Source organism: Triturus cristatus, chromosome 6 (genome assembly GCF_964204655.1).
Source record: "Triturus cristatus chromosome 6, aTriCri1.1, whole genome shotgun sequence".
Classification (NCBI taxonomy): Eukaryota; Metazoa; Chordata; class Amphibia; order Caudata; family Salamandridae; genus Triturus; species Triturus cristatus.
Genome location: NC_140589.1, coordinates 1,937,012,267 through 1,937,035,429, shown reverse-complemented (window position 1 = coordinate 1,937,035,429; position 23,163 = coordinate 1,937,012,267). Strand labels below are relative to the sequence as shown.

Here is a 23,163-nt window from a genome sequence, read left to right as displayed (position 1 = left end):
AACGCCCGCAATCACTTTCACTTTCGCCCACGATCACTTTCGCGGCGCCCCTTTGATGTTCTCGTTCAAAGAACATCAAGCATCCAATAACATGTTGTTGTGTTAATGCTTTGCTGCGCCCGATTGACTTGCAATGTGCTTTCTCTTTCCACAAACTCGATGTTTGTGTTCCTTTATTTTGAGATGCTTTTAGTATTACTGTTTTGTGACTTAAAGAACATTAAGGAAATGTTACCGTGAAACTGGACAACGTTCACAGTGTTTATTTCTGATCGCAGCGGCTGCTTCATGTCCGTTGCAGCATTCAGAGAGTCCTTTGGCGCTTTCATGAGGACATGATGAGGAAGCTGGAAACTTTTGGCACATTCTCTTTAAAAGCACAGCATGTTGGCGACTGGTTAATCGATTAGACCTATGTAGCGCTTTAGATCTCAAAGCGCTATGGTGGGTGCAACAGTTACAACTCATGAAATATAGGGTGCAACTCACAAGGAGGGGGCAGGTTTGAGTGCACATTGGCTGCAATCGAACTCTTAAGATGATGGGCTGTGTGTATCCATTATCAGCACTCAGTCTTCGCTAAGTGATCTTGTTTGTTTTGTTGTTGTGTTAATGCTTTGCTGCACCCGTTTGACTTACAACGTGCTTTCTCTTTCCACAAACTCGATGTTTGTGTTCCTTTATTTTGAGATGCTTTTAGTATTACTGTCACACACACAACCACACACACAACCACAACCACACAACCACACACACACACACACACACACAACCACACAACCACACACACAACCACACTCAATCACACAACCAACCACACACAACCACACACACAACCCCCCACACACACACCACAACCACACGCACAACCACACAACCACACCAACAACCACACACACACAACCACACCCAACCACACCACACCCAACCACACAACCACACACACACAACCACACACACACAACCACACACACACAACCACACACAACCGCACATACACAACCACACACACAACACACACACAACCACACACACAACCACAACCACACACACAACCACAACCACACACACACAACCACAACCACTCACACACAACCACACACACAACCACAACCACACACACAACAACACACACAACCACACACACAACCACACACACAACCACACACAACCAAAACCACACACACAACCACACACACAACCACACACAACCACACACACAACCACACCCACCCACAACCACACCCACCCACAACCCCACCCACAACCACACACACACAACCACACACACAACCACGCACACAACCACACACACAACCACACACAACCACACCCACAACCACACACACACAACCACACACACGACCACACAACCACACAACACACACAACCACACACACAACCACACACACAACCACACACAACCAAAACCACACACACAAGCACACACACAAGCACACACAACCACACCCACCCACAACCACACCCACCCACAACCACACACACAACCACACACACACAACCACACACACACAACCACACACACACAACCACACACACAACCACAACCACACACACACACAACCACTCACACACAACCACACACACAACCACAACCACACACACAACAACACACACAACCACACACACAACCACACACAACCAAAACCACACACACAACCACACACACAACCACACACACAACCACACACAACCACACCCACCCACAACCACACCCACCCACAACCACACACACAACCACACACACACAACCACACACACAGCCACACACACAGCCACACACACAACCACACATACAACCACACACACACACAACCACCCACACACACACACACACACACACACACGACAGTCTGTGAAAATATATTAGCTTTGTTGGCTTTGCCAGTGATGGTGTATGTTATGTAATTCAAATTTACAATATGTTTCACTGAAGTTGGTTAACATTCTGATCAAAAAGACCCCTTTCATGACGGTGATTTACATCATCGACAAATTAAATAACTGATTTCACCTTTCTCAGATTATTCATGAAGCCAGAAGAGCATCTTGTCCAGCTCGCTCCTCACTGTGGTTAATAAACCCTGAAATACTTGTCCTGAGTGCTCAAAATGTCCCGGCTCCGGCGGTTCCTTTGGATGCTCCAGCAGTATACCACGAACCGGCTGATGCATTGCCCTCTTTATCCATCAAAAAGATTATCAATGATAACTTCTCCCAACCATTGATGGTAGAAATATGCACCTTTTTGCATCTCCGCCCCTATATTGCTATATGTGTTGCTGTTTTCAGACTCGGCGCCCTGGGACGCTGCTGTCAAGTGCCGGGTGTGTGCACTCCCACCCCTAAAGCGTGCCAAAGTGGCATATACCTGATTGGCATGTTTACCGTACCCAAAGTCCCTGGTATACATACTGCAGTGTACCCAGGGACTGCCAGTTAAACGTCAGTCGTGGCTGCAGCACCTATTGTGCCGCCACTAAAGTGGCGATGTAAAGCATGTCTCCAGGCCTCCCCTGCAGCCTGTGTATGCAGTTTTGGCCCCACCAACATGAAAACCTTGCCAGTCCTAACCCTTCCCTTTCAATACCTCTAAGTCACCCCCAGGTGGGCCCTACATGCACATATGGCAGGGTGCCTAATATTCAAAAAGTTGGACATGTATATTTTATGTTTCATATCTCCTAGCTATGAAAAACCTCCAAAGTAATGTTTCACTATGGCAAGGTTGGCTCTCCCATAGAAAAGAACTGGTTTACAGCATAACCCTCTATAATGCATAACTTCACCTGGGAGTAGATAGAAAAATTATTCAATGACTCATTTTATTAGTAATTTAAAATTCAACGTAATGGTCTTTTATATTATTCTTTTGAAAATGACACTTTTAGAACATTCTCATTTTCCTGCCAGTTTTGCCTGAACTTTGATGCCTCCTTCATTCAATGTGATGCGTATCCCAGAGCTGAGAAAATGGGAGAGGGCTTGACCTTCCCCTGATTGGTATGACCATCTTGGCGGTGCCCAGTAATCTATTTAACTTCAAAGGTTGTCTACCCTGTCACACCCGGATGTAGCTCACACCTGGGACTGCCCCTTCTATTGTCCTACTAGTCAGTCAGGCACCAACCCCAGTGGGAGAGGAGCAGGACAGCTTCAGGCCCACTTGGGTTATATGGTATTAGACCCTTTTTAATCTCGGTCCTTGCTCTTATTTTGGATAGCTTGGAAACAGAGTATGCAGCATCTGCTATAACATTATGGCGGTTCAACTCTGACGTTTCATGCAATCAACAGTATAGTCTCCTGAGTTAGTCCACTCACCCCTTCATTGCTTAATATGTATAACAAACCTTTCCTTCAACTGCGATTCATCAATGCCTAATGTTTCAGTCCTATGTGGACAACATCTTTGGGTGGCCATTTTCACTGACACATTTCCTTTCAAGGAGATGCTCTAAGTATTTCTCCATGGCCTGCATTTCCCTTTTTCTCAGTTCTCACCTACCACCTACCAGTGAAAAATATTCTGTTCCAGTTTGCAGATTGAGTCAAAGACCTGGGCTGGGATGTGGACACAAAGCACATATTGATGAGGTCATCAAGGAGCGCTGCTTTCAAATAAGATAGAGGCGATAGATTGACCAATTGTGTCAAATGTAGGATATCAGTGTGAGCATCAATGACCTGATGGAGTGTTCGGCTGTGTACGGCATTAAAGAGCTAAACCTCTCGCAATTACATTTCTCCCAGCCTCACTTCTCCCTCAAACACTTCTTTCTACCTCATTTCCTCTCAAACTCAAATCTCCAAATCTCTTCTTTTCCAGCTCACTTCTTGTAGTCTCACTTCTCTCAGCACCTCTTCTCATAAATTCACTCCCGCCATGCGTTGGTCCGTCAGCCACACCACTCCCACCTTGGTTCCCTCAGCCTTACTTCCTCCAGCATCACTTCCATAGGACTTGCATCCTCTTTCCCAACCTCAGTTGAAGCCTCATCGCATCGCTCCAAACCTCATGTCTCGTAGTCTCACTTCCTTCAACCTCAGTCCCCACCTCTTCACCCCTTCTGACCTCACCCCATCTTGTCCAGCCTCACTTCTCTTGGTATCACCTATTCCATCCTCCACTCAACTCTCACAGATTTACCTTAGTGCTCTTTGCCTTAAGTCACTTCTCCCAGTCTTAATTTTCCTGTCTTTGCCTGTTAGGGTTTCCTCTATGAACAACAAGATAAGAGGTTTTACACAGTTTCTGAGAAAGAAGATTGGCACACAGCAAACTTCAAACAGGATAGAGGCTCATGGTGCATGGATGGACGGAAGCCTGGCAAGGATGAGACTAAGGATACGTACTAGTAGTTGAAGTTCTACTTTCATTTTGAGGGGTCACTACCAGGTTAAGGAAGGTAGTGACATTAAAAGAATCATTGTTTCCCCTTTGGTCAGTGACTGGCAATGTTTCATGCTTGCACCAGCTCTGTATGTGTATGTCCGTAAATGGTATATATACAGTGAGAACCTAGCCAAAGGCAGCCGACATGTATCCCTCCTCGGTTCCCTCGGGCTCATTTCCTCTTACACAAACTCTGTTCCTGCAATACTAAATACCTGCCTCTGCCTCTCCGGGATCAAGGGTGGCTCCTGGCGTCCTCGGGCTCCTTTCCTTTGAGATGCACTCCGCTCTCTCTCTACTAAATACCTGCCTCTGCCTCTCCGGGATCAAGGGTGGCTCATGGCGTCCTGGGGCTCCTTTCCTTTTATACACACGCTGCTCTCTCTCATTTAAAGACTTGCCTCTGTCTCTCCGGGATCAAGGTTTCCTCATGGCGTCCCGGGCTCCTTTCCTTTGAGACGCACTCCGCTCTCTCTCTACTAAAGACCTGCCTCTGCCTCTAACTCTCTATGATCAAGGGTGGCTCATGGTGTCCTCGGGCTCCTTTCCTTTGAGACGCACTCCGCTCTCTCTCTACTAAAGACCTGCCTCTGCCTCTCTATGATCAAGGTTTGCTCATGGCGTCCTCGGGCTCCTTTCCTTTGAGACGCACTCCGCTCTCTCTCTACTAAAGACCTGTCTCTGCCTCTCTGGGATCAAAGATGGCTTATGGCATCCTCGGGCTCCTTTCCTTTGAGACGCACTCCGCTCTCTCTCTACTAAAGACCTGTCTCTGCCTCTCTATGATCAAGGTTTGCTCATGGTGTCCTCGGGCTCCTTTCCTTTGAGACGCACTCCACTCTCTCTCCTAAAGTCCTGCCTCTGCCTCTCTGGGATCAAAGATGGCTCATGGCGTCCTCGGGCTCCTTTCCTTTGAGACGCACTCCGCTCTCTCTCTACTGAAGACCCGCCACTGCCTCTCCGGGATGTAGGTTTGCTCATGGCGTCCTCGGGCTCCTTTCCTTTTACACACACTCCGCTCTCTCTCTACTAAAGACCCGCCTCTGCCTCTCTGGGATATAGGTTTCCTCATGGCGTCCTCAGGCTCCTTTCCTTTGAGACGCACTCCGCTCTCTCTCTACTAAAGACCTGCCTCTGCCTCTGCCTCTCCGGGATCAAGGTGTGGGTCGTGACGTCCTCGGGCTCCTTTCCTTTGAGATGCACTCCGCACTCTCTCTCTCTACTAAGGTTCTGCCTCTGCCTCTCTATGATCAAGGTTTCCTCATGGTGTCCTCAGGCTCCTTTCCTTTGAGATGCACTCCGCTCTCTCTCTACTTAAGAACCACTCTCTCTACTAAAGACCTGCCTCTGCCTCTCTGGGATCAAAGATGGCTCATGGCGTCCTCGGGCTCCTTTCCTTTGAGACGCACTCCGCTCTCTCTCTACTAAAGACCTGCCTCTGCCTCTCTGGGATCAAGGGTGGCTCATTGAGTCCTCGGGCTCCTTTCCTTTGAGACACACTCTGCTCTCTCTCTACTAAAGACCTGCCTCTGCCTCTCCGGCATCAAGGGTGGCTCATGGCATCCTCGGGCTCCTTTCCTTTGAGACGCACTCCGCTCTCTCTCTACTAAACACCTGCCTCTGCCTCTCTGGGATCAAGGGTGGCTCATTGAGTCCTCGGGCTCCTTTCCTTTTACACACACGCTGCTCTCTCTCTACTAAAGACCTGCCTCTGCCTCTCCGGGATCAAGGGTGGGTCGTGGTGTCCTCGGGCTCCTTTCCTTTGAGACGCACTCTGCTCTCTCTCTACTAAAGACCTGCCTCTGCCTCTCCGGGATCAAGGGTGGCTCATTGAGTCCTCGGTCTCCTTTCCTTTTACACACACGCTGCTCTCTCTCTACTAAAGACCTGCCTATGCCTCTCCGGCATCAAGGTTTGCTCATGGCGTCCTCGGGCTCCTTTCCTTTGAGACGCACTCCGCTCTCTCTCTACTAAAGACCTGCCTCTGCCTCTCTATGATCAAGGGTGGGTCGTGACGTCCTCGGGCTCCTTTCCTTTGAGACGCACTCCGCTCTCTCTCTACTAAAGACCTGCCTCTGCCTCTCTATGATCAAGGTTTGCTCATGGCATCCTCGGGCTCCTTTCCTTTGAGACGCACTCCGCTCTCTCTCATTTAAAGACTTGCTGATCAATTATCTGCTTGAAAGGAAGGAACATAGGCTCTATATATAACCCTACTTGACTTTGCGAAGCTATCTCGGTCCAGAGCTTTGAGCACAGTTCCTCCAATTTCCTAGGAATCATTATCTAGACCCAGGACCCCTGGACCTGTTGCTTTTGTTGGAATAACTCCGCAAAGAGTGCCTTTGTCAACCTGAAGCTACTTAACAAAATAAAACCATTCATCTAAACCAACGACCTCAAACAAGCCACCCAATCACTGGTGCTATCCAGACTTGACTATGGGAATGCCACCCTCACTGGTACAACAAAATCTCACCTAGCTCCCCTCAAAACTACTCTCAACGCAGCAGCTAGAATGAAAACACGCAAACAAAAAGCAGCTGCACGGTCCTGCACCGGAAACGCACCCAAAATCTGGAAAGCCATCCTAGTTGGTATCAGGACTATCTCGTCCTTCCAAAATTTCAAAAAACACCTAAAAGTCCTTTTCCTCAACCGCTCCCTTCCTAATGGATAGCCGCCATCTAAACGCAAGTCCCTGCTCGTCGTCTCTCTCAGAGATTGTAGCTCAAAGACTCACCTCCTCCCTGCTATTTGACCCTTAACTGCTCCCCCCCCCTAAGTGGTTCAACTCCAAGACAACGTGCACTCTATGATGTTATCTCAGGACTCACGGATAGCTCAATGCTGCGCAGCACACTTGGACTTCCAAACCTATATGTAGAATACTGCTTCATTGTATGAATCCTGCTCAGAAACTGTTGTGAAGCTCTCCGATACCCTCGGGTCAGGCTAGCGCTATATAAAACTCCTTAATAATAACAATAAGCCTCAGCAGGTCATCACTACTGAATCAACATGTTGGGAATCATTAGACCCATGTGTGAAATGTATTGAATATATTAGATTAGCATGAGTTGATAAACAGTTATACATAGTTTTTCATAAACACAGAAAAACAGCTTTGAAAGACAATCACATTTTGAATGTATGACCGGTTACCAGTGACCCTCCAGAATGTGTGGCCACAGAATGATCAGTAACCCCCCAAAAGAGTGAGCTCCAGACTAAATCAGGGACAAATGTCAATTATATTGGCAAAATGCATGCAATTTTCAAAGTGTGTGTTGAGGGAAATTAAAAAAATTCCTCAACATTTAGCATTAGGGGGGGCTGCTTAACTTTCACCCATGGTAGACTGTTAGAGCAGAAAATAGATCACAGAGAACAATTCAAGACAGGTCCTGCAAGCCCAATTTTATGCAGAAGGATATATCATTTTGTGAATATTCTCCAAAGTTTGTAAACTTTCACAAAAATATACATGTTGAACACTCCTGTCCCAGACATGGACTTGGACGTGGTTGCACTGTGGGGTACACTTCAGGAGGTGCTGCAAAACGTCTTTGTGCTCTGAAAGGATCAGATTCTTTAAACAATCAGGCAGCAGCCTGCATCTGCCCCCCCCATCACCTCCCCCCTATAATCCCACTCCAAGAGATCCCCGCAAGTTATTCCTCCAAAACTCGAAGTAGGTGGAATTTATCACTTTATAAGTTGCAATCCCTGTGGTATTAGAATTTATTTGTTGTAATCATTTCTGACCGTCCCTCTAGGGCACTCGTAATCAGGAGCTTGATGTCAGTCCTCTAAGAGGTACTACTATTAAAGAGGATGTAGTACCCGCAACAGCCTACTAGATTAAGACCTGGTCAAGGTCTTCGAAGAGATAGAACCCTTTGGATTAGGAGATATTTGCAGCATTCTTGTACAGCAAGGCTTAACCTCAGTCCTCCAAGAGGCAGGAGTTTTCAGGGAGGGAGGTCATAGAATTTGTTCACAGAAAGACCTAAGATAACTCATCGAAGCAGCACTACTTTTAGGGCAATATAAACAACACTCAAAGAGGGAGTCTGTCCTTCATGCTTGTATGACTTCTTAGGTCTTTGCTACCTGTGCAGAGCAGAAAGCATTCTCTCCCGCTCTACGGGATCTCCAGATGAATGGGATTTGCAGATCACAGAATCTTTGCATGAGCCAGATGGATGGAGATGGGATTTCAAGGACTGTCCCACCATAGATCAAAGCTGGAATTATTTCTTGGTGTAACACTTCAGTCTATTTTTGAAATAGTGTAGCTGCATTTTGAAAGTCACTTGCTCCCTGGTGTTAGTGCGGAAACCTCCATATCGCTTCATGTTTTCAACGCGAGAAGGATCTACCGGATCATCCCTTCTCTGATGGCCGACGGTCACATCCTTGCAGGATCCAACGAGTAAGGATCCCATTCCATCGATAAAGAACTCTGGAAAACAAAATAGAGGTGGTCAAAGCGAGGGAGGCCAAAAGAACATAGCATCACTGGTGGCCAGAGTGAGGGTGGCCAAAACAACAATAGCTGTGGCACTGGTCACACTGTGCTGGTGACCAAAAGTAGTTATTGACTCTAACTCCAGTTTTGGACCCAAGATTGCGGCAACAGAACACTTACACAGAATCTTACATAACATAAGATGTATTCATATTTTTTTTAAACAAAGTTTTATTAGCATTTTTTTCATGTTATACAACACAATACAATTACTATTCAATTCAGACATACAGGGTGGTACCCGTGGCTATAGCATGTGCGTATATATTTTTCTTTTGTATTTTGAAGAAGGTTGTCATGCGTCGTACACTAGTGTTTGCGATACTTCTATCCACTCCGGCAACTGGGTAAGGATAAGTCGTGGTAACAACGCTCAATATACGCATGTCAGTGTCCGATTATCCATGACTACTTAGACGGGCTTGTATGTTCCAGCACACAATAACATTGCCTGCATTAATAAAACAGAACTTCCCCAACGAAAATTACCACCCCCCACCCTCCAGTCCTTCGAACATATGTAAGTAACATAAAAAAAGAGGTCGTCTGTACCGAGCCAGCTGACATATACAGTCTAATCCCAACAACAGCATGAACAATCGAAAACACACATCCCTCACTTTGATTTTGTTATACGGGTTCAGGCAGTAAAATAGAAACACACATAGTTTTTTTTTGTAGCGTGTACTACATAGGTTTCTGGGGTACATACGCTTTACTGTGAGTCATTGTGAGATTCCACCACGTCCACCTCTTGTGTTTTGAAGGATTATAACACTGTATCCCACTCCAGCGCTATCGGGATTTTATGGAGGCCTCTGGTCTCCTCATGCCTTAGTGCCGCACTCTCTGCGTTGCCCCACCTGATCACTTTGCCATGCCACACATGAAGGGGTGGGTGGTTTTTTGGACTTCCATTGCATTGTGATGGCCCGTATTGCTAGAATTAATGACAGGTTTACAAACCTGTACTGTACTTTGTGTTTCAAGGGGGACTTATGTAGACCTAGGATACAGTCCTCCATAGTATTGGCCTGATCCCTCCTTATAGCTACAGAAATGAGCCGTCTGACCGAGTCCCAAAAAACCCTTAGGTGAGGGCAGGTCCACAACATATGTGCTATACCGGCCCCATCCGCATAGCATCTAGGGCAGTGGTGCTGAGTTTGCGGAAACATTTTGTCTAAGCGATGTGGGGTGAGGTAGGCCCTGTGGAGTACCATGGTTTGGATAAATATAAATTTAGCGTTTCTGGTAATTTTCCTATGGTACTCTATGATGTACCCCCACTCCTTCCCTTCTAAGACCCATCCAATATCTACCGACCAAGCGTCTTGCAATTAGGTGAGGGGTATTCCAGCCAGCGCCCGAATCCCTATAAACAACCATTTCACCAAGTGTCTGCCCCGTCCCATGTAATATAACATTTTGACTAATTCACGTGTATCTGGTTCTTGTCTAAGCGGGGCCCCCTGTAATTTCACATGCTGCGTCACAGCCACATGCAGGATGTACAGATGATCTGGTACTCCCGTATTCCTGATAAAGTTATCGTAATCTAACAAGTGTCCCTCATGGAATAGGTCTGATATTGTGCTAACCCCTGCGTCAGTCCAAGGGGCAATGGTTCGGTGAGTTATACGTCCAGTTGCCAGTGGTATACCCACTAGGGGAGTGTTACCTGCATAGGCAGGGAGTGCGTTTGTGTATAAGAGTGCCGCTTTCCAGCATTGGAGTGCTGTGCGCAGCATTGTAGGGGGCTGCTGGGGGAGGTTACAACGTGGTAGCAACAACGTGTGCAAGGTCCCCGTCGCTCGGTTTAACCTATCTCCTGGAGGTTACGTCAGGCAGTCCAAAAGGAGAGCCACTGTAACTGACAGGCGTAATAGTAGGCCCTAAGGTCAGGAACCCAGAGTCCCCCTTTGTCTGTGCCAAGTTGGAGCTTCTTGAGGCTAATCCTCCGTCTGCCGGTCCCCCAGATTAGATCGATTAGTAAAGTGTTTATAAGTTTGAAAGTACATTGTGGGAGCAGTATCGGCAGATTTATAAAGTAGTAGAGTAGTCTCGGGAGGACCACTATTTTTGTAATTGCTATCCTACCTATCACCGATAGCAGTAACGTAATCCAAGAGGCAATACATGCGTGGAGAGCCCTAATTGCCTTGTGCAAATTACCGTCCAATAGATCAGTGGGAGTCCAGTACACCTGTATTCCCAGGTACTTAAATGTCTGCGGTGCAGCGGTTATCATCACTGGTCCGAACGGAATTATCATGGGGATCAACTGCTCTCAGAAGAAAAAGGCATGAGATTTCACCGGATTAATGGCCAGTCCCAATATGGTCTCAAAGGCAGCGAATATCTCCGCCAGAGGCGTTAAGTCTGATCGGAGATCTTTGACATATAGAATTATGTCTTCCGCGTAAGCCGAGAAAAGATGTACAGTGGGGCCGATCGGAATACCCAGGTCCTGTACCCCCGCTCGCAGTTTAATAGCCAGGGCTCCAGTGCCAGTATAAATAAAAGTGATGATAATGGGCACCCTTGCCTCGTCCCTCGAAAAATCGGACACGCTGCTGAGATATGACACCCCATGCGGACCTGAGCCGTAGGGGCTTGGTATAGCAGACGGAGCCATTTTAGATAACCATCCGGCAGCCCGAATTTACCCAGTCCTGCAAACAAATAGTCCCAATTCAGCGCGTCAAATGCTTGGCGGAGGTCTAGTGACACGCATCCAGCGTGAGTGTAGTGTGGTGGGGTAGCCGACATTAGGGAGTGCAATCTTCTGGTGTTTAAAGACGTGCTGCGGGCCGGTAAAAATCCTGTCTGATCTATATGTATTAACCTATGCAGGAGTGGTAGGAGCCTATCTGCCAGTATTTTGCTAAGTATTTTATATTCCGTTGTCAGAAGCCACAGTGGGTGGTAGCCCGCCATGTCCGTGGGATCCCTGCCCGGTTTTGGGAGTGTGGCTGTCAGTGCTTGAGCCTTGGTAAGTGGCAATTCACCTTTCTCTAATGCCGTTTTATACCGGAGTTCCAAATGGGGGATGAGCAAATCCCCAAAGGTGTCATAAAATTCTGCAGGCAACCCGTCTAATCCAGGGGTTTTATTTCGGGGAAGCCCTTTGAGCGCCGTCTTTATTTCAGCTTCAGTAATCGGGCCTGATAAATCTTTGAGTGCATCTGGGGTCGGTCGTGGGTACATCAGTGTAGTTAAGAAGTCACCTGTCTGTGATTGTCGTAAAGCATGGCATAGTAGTGATAGAAGGCTGTGTTAATGTGTCATGTTGTGTGTCCACCATATCACCCTCCAAGGTGGTGACCTCACTTATCACCGTGGCCGGGGGGTCACCATTTATTAATTTAGCCAACAGCGCCCCCGATTTGTCTGCGTCAGTATGGGCTCTCTGTGTGTACCGCTGATCGTCCATGTTGCAAAGTGATTCAAGTAACTCCGCATGTTGTATAAGGAGTTCCTGGAGTGGCACCTGTTTCTCCTTTTCGCGCGCCGCCTCTTGTTCTAAGCGATCCATCTTGTGTTCTGTTTCTATGAGGGAGTTATTAACCTCCTGTCAAGCACCCACAGTCGTACTGATGGCCCTTCTGCGTATTACCGCCTTAAAGGCGTCCCATTCAATCAAGGTATTAGAAGCAGTGTTGCTGTTCTCAAAAAAGTAATTTGTAATAGTGTCGGCCATGGCGGTACGGAACACTGTGTCCTCTAATAATTGTGGCCATAATCTCCAGGTGGGCACAGGGGTAGGTACCCTGCCCCATGTAATCATTATCTCCAACGGGTTGTGGTCCTAAAAAGTTTTGGTGAGGCAAGTAGTGTGTGTAACTTGCATTGCAATACTATTCGAACAATAGATCCTATCTCTCCTGGTGTGCAGCATGTGAACCGGAGAATAAAATGAGTATTCTCTGTGCGTTGGGTGCCGCATCCTCCACACATCACACAGGGCCCACCTGGCTGCCCAGCCACACAGTGCCTTTGCTTGTTTAGTGACACCCGCCCCATTTAAAGGGGGATGTGATCTATCCAAGGAGATGTCCATAATCGTGTTGCAGTCCCCACCTACAATCCATGGGTGTACTTCCCAACCAGTCAGTGCCAGGTTCAGGGTGGTAAGGAATTGTTCCTGATCGGTGTTTGGCGCATATATGCTACCTAGTACCACCATCTGGCCATCCAGGGACCCACGTGTAAATATATAGCGCCCCTGTTTCTCAATTCGGTGTTGTGGTGGTGTAAAGGGTACCCCATGATGAATCCAAATCGTGACCCACGGGCATACCCTGAGTAGCCAGTGGTGAACACCTGCCCTCTCTATTTCTTGCGGAGTTTCACTGCCTCTTGCTGCAACATGTGGGATTTTTGTAAATATACTATTTGCGCTTTCCTTCGTAATAGCTGGGCGTGTATTCTATGGCGCTTCTGTAAGGAGCCCAGTCCCCTAACGTTCCACGATACAATGTTATACTGACTGAGTGTATGCATTGGGATATCTCATTGGTCTTGCGATCAGACCATGTCATAGTCGTGCCTGTGTACAGTGCTCTCAGGGCCATCAGACATATAGGACCGCATCCCTCCCCAGAACTCCCAATACTCGGTCCGGTCGAGAAACTATACCGGACCACTAAACTAAACTCAGTAAACAAAACTACACTCCGTACTACAACAGCATTCGCAGATTGGGGGACATCGCCAACGCCGTCCACAGAGCGTGGGTCTGTGTTGGACTTGGCCCTTTTTGCAGGGTCATCCCTAAACTTTTTGCCTTCCTCCTGTATTTTTTCTGACCTGTTGTTGGCTGTTTTATGACTCTGGGCACCTTACCACTGCTGACCAGTGCTAAGGTGCATATGCTCTCCCTATGGTAAAATGTTGATGTTCATTGGTTTCCATGTTTGGCTTATTTGGTTTACTATCAGCCCCTAGTAAAGTGCACCAGGAGTGCCAGGGCTTGTAAATACACATGCTGCTGGTGGGCTTGCAGCACTGGTTGTGCCACCCACAGAAGCGGCCTATTAAAAATGTGTCTAAGGTCTGCCATTGCAGAACCTGCGTGCAGTCTGGTACTGTTATGCTGACTGCGCAAGTGCACCTACTTGCCAGTCCCTATATTAGTCACCCCTCTGGTAGGCCCAAGGGCAGGGTGCATTGTAGGAATAAGGTAGGACATGCCCTGATGTGTGTGGCATGTCCTAATAGTGAATTACAGCCATTTTCGTTTTTCACTATTAAAAGGCTACCTGCTCCCCATAGGCCAGAATGGGATGCTGGAATTATTACACTCTATGATCCCAGCGGACTCAGAGAGCATGGTAGAAAGTCAAGTTTAGTATGCCTGAACTCAGAATAATAAAATACTTATTTTAGTAAAGTTTATTTTAATATCCTGTGTTTGTAAATACTACTTTTAGAAAGTCAGTATTTACTTGCTTAGCCATTTCAGTCCGCCTCTGCTGTGTGTGTGTGCTGCCTAGTTTCAGTGAGGGGCAGGGCTGGGGAATTCCAGGAGACAGGCTGGCTGCCAGGTGGTGGGTAGAGAGATTACACCAGGATGGGTGGGAGGAGTACACCTTGACTCTGAATAGACCTGTGCTCTGCCACCACAATGCTGGCTCCGCCCCCTGTGGAGCGGCTGATGTCTCTGCCCTGTGCACTGAAAGGAAAGAGCAGAGTCACCACAACAAAGTGCTCCAAAACCGGACTGAGCCAGGCACAGGCCCCGTGGCCACAAAGAACAAAAGAAACTGTGTATAAAAGAAGGAGCCCTGCTCCTAAGAAATCAGATCCTGTTTACGCCAAGAAGAACCTCTGCCCGAAGAGAAGGACCTGGGAAAGCTGCATGGAGGAGTACTGTCTCTAAGCCTGAGAGACTGGCCTGTGGTGGGTGCCTTGCTGCAAGAAGGAGAGGAAAAGACTGAGAAAGACTTTGCAATCAACTTGTGCTTCTTGAACAATCTCCAAGGGCTTGCTGGTGAACTTGCCCCCTGAACTGCGCCCCAGGAACAGTGGGCGCTACCCCTCCCTGGAAGAAAGGAAGCTGCAGCTGGTGAATTGCGAACGCTGACCCCAGAGAACCTGTGTGCCCCCATCTCGCAAAGCAATGTGACCTCTGCCCGACTGTGCTGCTGTGAGCACCGTGACGGCCTGCCCCGCCTGGCCTGAACAAAGTGAGCTGCTGCCCCCTCGAGCCGGAGCTCGCAGCGCAAAGAGACTGTCGGATTCCAAGCCCCGAGCCTCTGTGGCCCCGAGCAGTAGAGATCACCGTGAGGATCGACGCCACGCAAGTTCGCCACGTCTGGACGATGCCGACAGTGCTGCGCCGCTGAAAACCCCCCGAGCCGCCCCTCCTTCCACTTCGAAGTGTGCCGTGAAGTCCTGAGGCGCCCCACGAAGCATCGCCGTCCTCTGACCAAGCGGGACTGCAACGCGACATGGGACGCCCTTCTGAAGACTGCCAAGGCCGCCGCGAGCTCCCCGTAAAAGAATAAGGTACTGTGCGCCCCTGTACGACGCGTACATCCGACTGTACGGCCCGTACTGCCTGGGTCTCCGGACGCCTGCACACGCGGGAAGCGTGAGGCGGAGCAGGGCCCGTATCAAGCTCGTACGGAGCGTACTTGCGCCTGTACGGCCCATACGGTCTCAGCCTCTGTACGCTTGCTCACGCGGGAAGCGTGAGGCGAAGAAGGAATCGTATGTGTGGAGTACGACACGTACCGACGCTGGTACGAAGCGTACAAACAGCGCTACGGTGCGCACGGACCCCAAAATAGAGAAAATACACCTCAAATTGCCTTTTAAGAACTGTGGCCTCCTGGAACATTGAATACAAGTAACTGGAACCCTCTTTGAAAGATAAGAACTGTATTTTGAAGCCTGCTTGAAGAGTCTTTATATAAAGAGCTTTATTTTTATAAATACAGTCTTGAGTCTCTGTGTGGTGGGTTGGTGGTTATTGTGGGATACCCTAAATGCTTAACCTCATGCCCTCTGGAATCTAGCCTGTCTGCTCGCGCCACGTTACCTAGAGGGTGAGCAGGGGTTATTTTTCACGAGTAATCCTTTGCCCTGACTTAAAGGAAAGGGTCCCTGCTTGTCGCAAGTGCATACCTGCGCCAACCAGAGACCCCGGATTCTAACATTGGTGGCAGCGGTGAGGATCTACGGATTTGCATTTTCGGTGTCTGCGCAGTGATTACTAGCCATTGCACAGTGAGGACAGTCCAGTAGCTTGAGCCACAGACTTTTAATTTTTGCTTGCCAAGAACGAATATCCCTTGTGTTTGGAGTCATGCCGGGCCCAAACAGCATAGAGAAAACAGCATCTGAAACCTCTGAGGTAGGAGAGATGGAATGGGATGAGTCAAAACTGGACAGCTACACAAAAAAACAACTCAAGTACTTTTGCAAGAAGCTCAAGGTTCCACATGTGGGATGCAGGGTCAAAGCACACCTCTACAAGGCACTGAAAGCCTGGATTGAATCAAGGAATGCAACTGAGGAGATTGTGCCAGTGGAACCAGCGGAGAGCGTCCATAGTTTTGGCAGAGGCCTGTCGCCAGAGGAGCTGGCAGACAGACAGGCCACCAGGGATCATGAAATGAAGTTGGCAGAGCTGAAATTAAATGGCTGTGAGACCGGCCTCACGGCGTTGCCCTCCCAATCATCCAGCCAACCTGCAACCACCCTCAAGACACGACATCTCCGACTCCGGCCGCCCCAGCCACCCAGATCCGAGGGCCGGCCAGAGCCCTGACAGACTCGACACCCTACCACGCATGTCCGACCGAGGGAGCGGGAACCCTCGAGCCAGACCCAGAGGCGCCAGCCCAGTCACACCTCGGGTCGCCTTCCCCGGGAAGACTCGATCGGCCACCAGGCCCCTGGGGAGCAGGCGCCTCCCCTGCCGAGCGTCTGGGGTCCCTCCCAGACCCACCTGAAAAGACCAAAGAAGTGAGCGGCAGGAAATCCCGCCGAACCCCCTCCGTCACCCCAGTCCCCCCTCTGCGAGGACTCCGGACTTCAAAGAGCAAGCGGAGTATAACAAGGGGTGCCGGAGAAACGAATGCAGAGAAGACCTGGAACCATCCGAGCCTGCTGACGCTGTCGCGGCTCCTGAACGCTGAAGTCACCTGGGCCTGCTGAGTGACTCGCGGCCTCTCGCTATTGAACCATCTGAGCCCTGCTGACGAGGTCGCGGCTCCCGAACACTGAACCACCTGGGCCTGCTGAGTGACTCGCGGCCCCCAGCTATTGAACCATCTGAGCCTTGCTGACGGAATCGCGGCTCCCGAACTCCGACCACCTGTGCCTGCTGAGAGACTCGCGGCGCTCCCCTTGAGGACGACTCGGTAAGAGATCGCCCAGAGACACGACACCCTCCAGCTCGAGGATTGTGAGCTATCCGCAGGGTATTTCGCAGAGACACTATCTTGAAAGACTGTCCCGCTACCCCCATTCCCCACGACCGATTTGTGGTACTTTGTGCCACTGCTGTACTGCTTGCACCTTGGATCATAAAGATCCCTTGAAATCATCGATAAAAGAACCTATCGTCCTACAAAGAATACGTGTGGTGTCACTCTGTTCGTAGTGTAGCTCAGGGTGTGCGCGCCTGGTTCGGCCTACGTGGGAGAGGTGGGTCAAAGGGGTGGGCAAGACGGGCATCGAACCCCCCTCCGGCGAACGCCTTTCCAACATTTGGTGGCAGACGACGGGATCCGAGCCGACACCGAAAGAGAGCGTGCAGTGAACGACTGACGCACTACCAAACAGAGATGGAAGGAGAAACCTCCCTGGGTGCCGCAGGTACCGAAATAAGCTCACCGTTCCGAGAGGATCAATTGGACTATTACACACATAGAGAATTTAAACAGTTTTGCAAAGACCTTGGCATCGCTACCACCGGATTAAGCACAAAGGAAGACTTCCAGAAAGTACTGAAAACCTGGGTCGACACGGGGGCGCCCCCGACCCAAACGGAAGGAGACTCTGCCCATGAACCACCAAGCATCCCGGCGAGAAACAACGGGCCAGAGGGGAACCTGTCCCCCGAGGAGCTAGCGGACCGAGAGAGAAGCCGCAACCACGAACTTGAACTGGCAAAACTAAAAATCGAGGGAGAAATAAAACTGGCAGAGAAAAAGTTGGCCGTCGAGCAGTTACGGCTACAAGGGGAACTCGAAGAGAAGAGACGCCAAAGAGAGCACGACGAAAAGAAACTCCAGCTAGAACATGAACGCAGCCTGAAGGAGATCGAGTGGCGGGCTAAAAACGAAAAGTCACAGCCACCCGGGAATTCACCGTCCGCTCCCACCGGGGAAACCAAAGTCCACATCCCCAAGGATGTGGTAAAGGAGTATTACAAGAACGACGATATCCAGCAGTGGTTTAAGGCCTACGAAGCCGCCATGACCTCTCACCGAGTCCCGCAGAAGGATTGGGGGGCTGGCCTATGGGGCCGGTTCTTAAGCGAAGGAAGAGACACCCTGCTAGATCTGCCCTCCACGGTCATGAACTCCTACAGCCACATGAAGGAAGCCCTCGTGGGCCGGTATGGACTCACCCCCGAAATGTACCGACAACGGTTCCGAGATTGCAAGAAGATACCGGGCACCACGTGGGTAGAATACGTGAACTTTTACAGCCGAGCCTTGGACGGGTGGATCAAGGGCAGCAAGGTCTCCACCTTCGAAGAACTGTTTGATCTGATTGCCTGGGAACATTTAGCAGCCAATTGCTTTGTAGAACTGCGCCAGCATCTCCTGGACAGTAAACTCACCGACCCTCGGAAGCTGGCCGCTGAAGCTGATCGTTGGGTGAATACCCGAGCCACCCGGGGCCCCGTGGGGGACTACGGCCCCACAGTCAAGGCCCCCCCCCCGCCAGAGGTGCGGAGGAAACCAGGGGCGACCAAGAGACTTCCCCGGGGGGTCCTCAACCAGCCCCCCAGCAGCCCACCAGCGGCGGGTTCAGCCCCGTCCCCAGCAAGCACCGGAGCCCCAGGACGGCTAGGTCCACGAGCTAGGATCACCTGCTTCCGCTGCCAACAGCCCGGACACTACGCCAATGACCCCCAGTGTCCCCAGTATCAGCGAACCACAACGACCAACCCCCCGGCCCGGCAGATGGCCTCCGTGGCTCTGGGGGAAGAGATGGAGGACTCCGAAGAATGGGAACCAGCGGCCATGGCCCTGGTCTCCCTTGGTGATCGAGAAATGGTCCCCGGGACACCCTTGCCCGCCAACACAAAGAAATACCGACAGCAGGTGACCATCAACGGCCACCGAGTCGAGGGCCTCCGCGACACCGGGGCGAGTGTCACCGCGGTCCACCGCAGCCTAATTTCAGAAGACCAGATACTAACCGGTGCCCTCTGTCCGGTCGTATCCTCCGACAATTCTGAGAGCCTCTGCCAGATGGCGCTGGTGCCCTTCGAGTGGGGAGGGGTCTCAGGAGAACTGAAGGTAGTGGTCCGGACATCACAGCCCGTAGACTGCCTCCTGGGCAACGACCTGGAGAGTTCCCCGTGGGGGCAAGTAGAACGAAGAGCCCATCTCGAGATGATGGGCCTACCAGAATGGGTCTGCGCCACCACGCGCTCCATGACCGCGCGATTGCCTCTCTCCGAGGGCGGTGAGGCCCTCCTACCGAACACTATCCCCGAGAACCGGGACACCCTACCAGAAGCGGACAACCCTCCTTCGGAGGGAGAAGAAGACACTAACCCGGGAGAAGGGCCGGAACCTTCCGCCCCGGAGGCCCTGACTGAGCTCGGAGAACTGCCCGAGATGGCCCAGTGGCGCTGTGAGGGGGGGCCCTCCCGTGAAGAGTTCTGCCAGGAACAGGCCACCTGCCCCTCCCTCGTGGGACTCAGACAACAAGCCGAAGCCCAGGCCGCCGGTGACCGAACCGGAACCCATTGGATCTATTGGGACAATGGCCTCCTATACAGCGAGCAAAAGTCCGCCGAGCTAGGCGCAGCCCGGGTACTGGTGGTACCCCTGCGTTTCCGGAGCCTCCTCCTGGGCCTGGCCCACGATGTACCCTTGGCAGGACACTTAGGCCAAGACAAAACATATCAGCGATTGGTCACCCACTTCTATTGGCCCAAGATGCGAGCGAATGTAGAAGTACACTGCAAATCCTGCCTCACGTGCCAGGGCAGTGGGAAGAGTGGCGGAAAACGCAAAGCTCCCTTACAACCGTTCCCCGTTGTGAGTACCCCGTTCGAGCGGGTCGGCATCGACATCGTGGGACCCCTGGATCCGAAGACCGCCCAGGGCCACAGATTCATCCTTGTCCTGGTGGACCATGCCACCCGCTAACCCGAGGCCATCCCCCTCCGCACCGTGACGGCTCCCGTGGTGGGCCGGGCTCTCATGGGGATCTTCTCCCGTGTCGGATTTACCCGCGAGGTTGTGAGTGATCGCGGCACTAACTTTATATCCCGCTACATGAAGTCCCTGTGGCAGCAGTGCGGAGTCACGTATAAGTTCACGACCCCCTACCACCCCCAGGGCAACGGCCTAGTGGAACGCTTCAACCGAACCCTGAAGGGAATGATCCTGGGCCTCGAAGAGCCCCTGCGCCGGAAATGGGACGTCCTCCTCCCTTGCCTCCTGTTCGCATACCGAGAAGTTCCCCAAAAGTCTCTGGGGTTCAGCCCCTTCGAACTGCTATACGGACATCCCGTCCGACGGCCCCTGAGCCTGGTCAAAGAGGGCTGGGAGACAAGCCCCCGGGGGACACCCCCTGATGTGTTCCGCTACATCCTGGCGCTCCGCAACCAGACGAGGAAGTTCAGAGAACTCGCAGAGGCTAACCTCGAGGCCAGCCAAGAAGAAATGAAGCGCTGGTATGACCAGAACGCAACCCTGGTCGAGTTCCAGCCGGGCCAGCAGGTTTGGGTCATGGCCCCGGTGAAGCCCTGCGCCCTACAAGACAAATGGACTGGTCCCTTCAAGGTGATCAAGCGGAAGAGCTAGGTCACGTACCTGGTCGATGTACAGTCCCCACGGAACCCCCTCCGGGTCCTCCACGTGAACCGTCTCAAGCCCCACTTTGTGAGAACGGAATTAAGTTTGCTACTGGCCACCGATTATGGGGCGGAAGAAGACACCGAACCCCTGCCTGACCCCCTGTGCGCTAAAGACCTGGATGGTTCCGTGGAGGGAGTGAGACTTTCAGCCACCCTCACTCCCCAACAGTCCGACGACTGCCGCCAGCTGCTCAGACAATTCGCAGACCTCTTCTCCCTCATTCCAAGGGTCACCGACTGGTGTGTCCACGACATGGACACCGGCGACAGCCCGCCTGTGAGACACCGAGCCTACCGGGTGCCTGACCGGGTCCGCACCTGCATCAAGACCGAGGTACAGAAGATGCTCACCCTTGGAGTAATCGAACCCTCCGACAGCCCCTGGGCCAGCCCGGTGGTCCTGGTCCCGAAGGCGGCTTCCCCTGGGGTCGCCCCCGAGCTAAGATTCTGTGTGGACTACCGGGGGCTCAATGCGGTCACCCGAGCAGACGCTCACCCTATTCCCCGCACCGACGAGCTCATCGACCGCCTGGGGGCCGCCCGGTTCCTCAGCACTTTCGACCTGACCTGCGGATACTGGCAGATTGCTCTCACGGAGGGAGCGAAAGAACGCTCTGCCTTCTCCACACCAGATGGCCACTACCGCTTCAGGGTCATGCCGTTCGGGATGAAGAACACCCCAGCCACGTTCCAGCGGTTGGTGAACAAGGTCCTGGCCGGGCTCGAGGAGTTCAGCGCAGCGTACCTTGACGACATCGCTGTATTCAGCTCTCAATGGCACGAGCATCTCCAGCACCTCCGACAAGTACTAATGGCCCTGCGCCAAGCCGGCCTAACAGTGAAAGCCAGCAAATGCCAGCTCGGGCAAGGCTCCGTGGTCTACCTGGGGCATCAGGTGGGCAGCGGCCAGGTCGCCCCCCTCCAACCGAAGATCGACGCCATCAAGTCCTGGGAGCCCCCCACCACGCAGACGGAGGTCCGGGCCTTCCTGGGCCTTACAGGGTACTACCGGAGGTTCATTAAAAACTATGGTAGTATCGTGGGGCCCCTCACGGAGTTGACCTCCAAAAAGCTCCCGAAGAAGGTGCAGTGGACCACCCCGTGCCAGCAGGCGTTCGACGCCTTGAAAACCGCCATGTGCACCGCCCCCGTACTCAAGGCCCCCGACTACTCCCAAGAGTTTGTGGTCCAGACCGACGCATCCGAACACGGCATCGGGGCCGTCCTCTCGCAGTTCGACGACAAGGGCATCGATCAGCCCATAGCCTTCATCAGCCGAAGGCTGCTGCCGCGAGAGCAGCGTTGGAGTACTATAGAACGAGAGACCTTTGCCGTAGTCTGGGCCCTCAAGAAACTACGGCCCTACTTGTTCGGAACCCATTTCCGAGTACAGATGGACCACCGGCCCTTGCGGTGGCTAATGCAGATGAGGGGGGAGAACCCCAAGCTACTACGATGGTCCATCTCTCTCCAAGGGATGGATTTCACTGTCGAACATCGCCCCGGGACGGATCATGCCAACGCCGACGGCCTGTCCCGGTTCTTCCGCTTCGGCGAGGAGAACCCCCCAGTGGATGGGTAGTTCTCCACGCCTTTCAGCTGGGGGGGACGCGTGTGAGACCGGCCTCACGGCGTTGCCCTCCCAATCATCCAGCCAACCTGCAACCACCCTCAAGACACGACATCTCCGACTCCGGCCGCCCCAGCCACCCAGATCCGAGGGCCGGCCAGAGCCCTGACAGACTCGACACCCTACCACGCATGTCCGACCGAGGGAGCGGGAACCCTCGAGCCAGACCCAGAGGCGCCAGCCCAGTCACACCTTGGGTCGCCTTCCCCGGGAAGACTCGATCGGCCACTAGGCCCCTGGGGAGCAGGCGCCTCCCCTGCCGAGCGTCTGGGGTCCCTCCCAGACCCACCTGAAAAGACCAAAGAAGTGAGCGGCAGGAAATCCCGCCGAACCCCCTCCGTCACCCCAGTCCCCCCTCTGCGAGGACTCCGGACTTCAAAGAGCAAGCGGAGTATAACAAGGGGTGCCGGAGAAACGAATGCAGAGAAGACCTGGAACCATCCGAGCCTGCTGACGCTGTCGCGGCTCCTGAACGCTGAAGTCACCTGGGCCTGCTGCGTGACTCGCGGCCTCTCGCT

The 23,163-nt window shown here is 51.8% G+C and overlaps 1 protein-coding gene across 3 annotated transcripts in view; it reads right to left on the bottom strand.

Moving 5' to 3' along the window:
* Positions 1–7,459: 7,459 nt before the first annotated feature.
* Positions 7,460–23,163, bottom strand: part of LOC146822534 (N-acetylneuraminylgalactosylglucosyl-glucoside beta-1,4-N- acetylgalactosaminyltransferase 2-like) — an 865,225-nt gene continuing 849,521 nt past the window's right edge. For all 3 annotated transcript variants that reach the window (XM_085613655.1, XM_085613654.1, XM_085613656.1), the window contains exon 11: positions 7,460–8,885. In XM_085613655.1, coding sequence (XP_085469781.1) covers positions 8,674–8,885 — 212 coding nt within the window. In that variant the 3' untranslated portion in view covers positions 7,460–8,673. The remainder of the gene's footprint in view (positions 8,886–23,163) is intronic.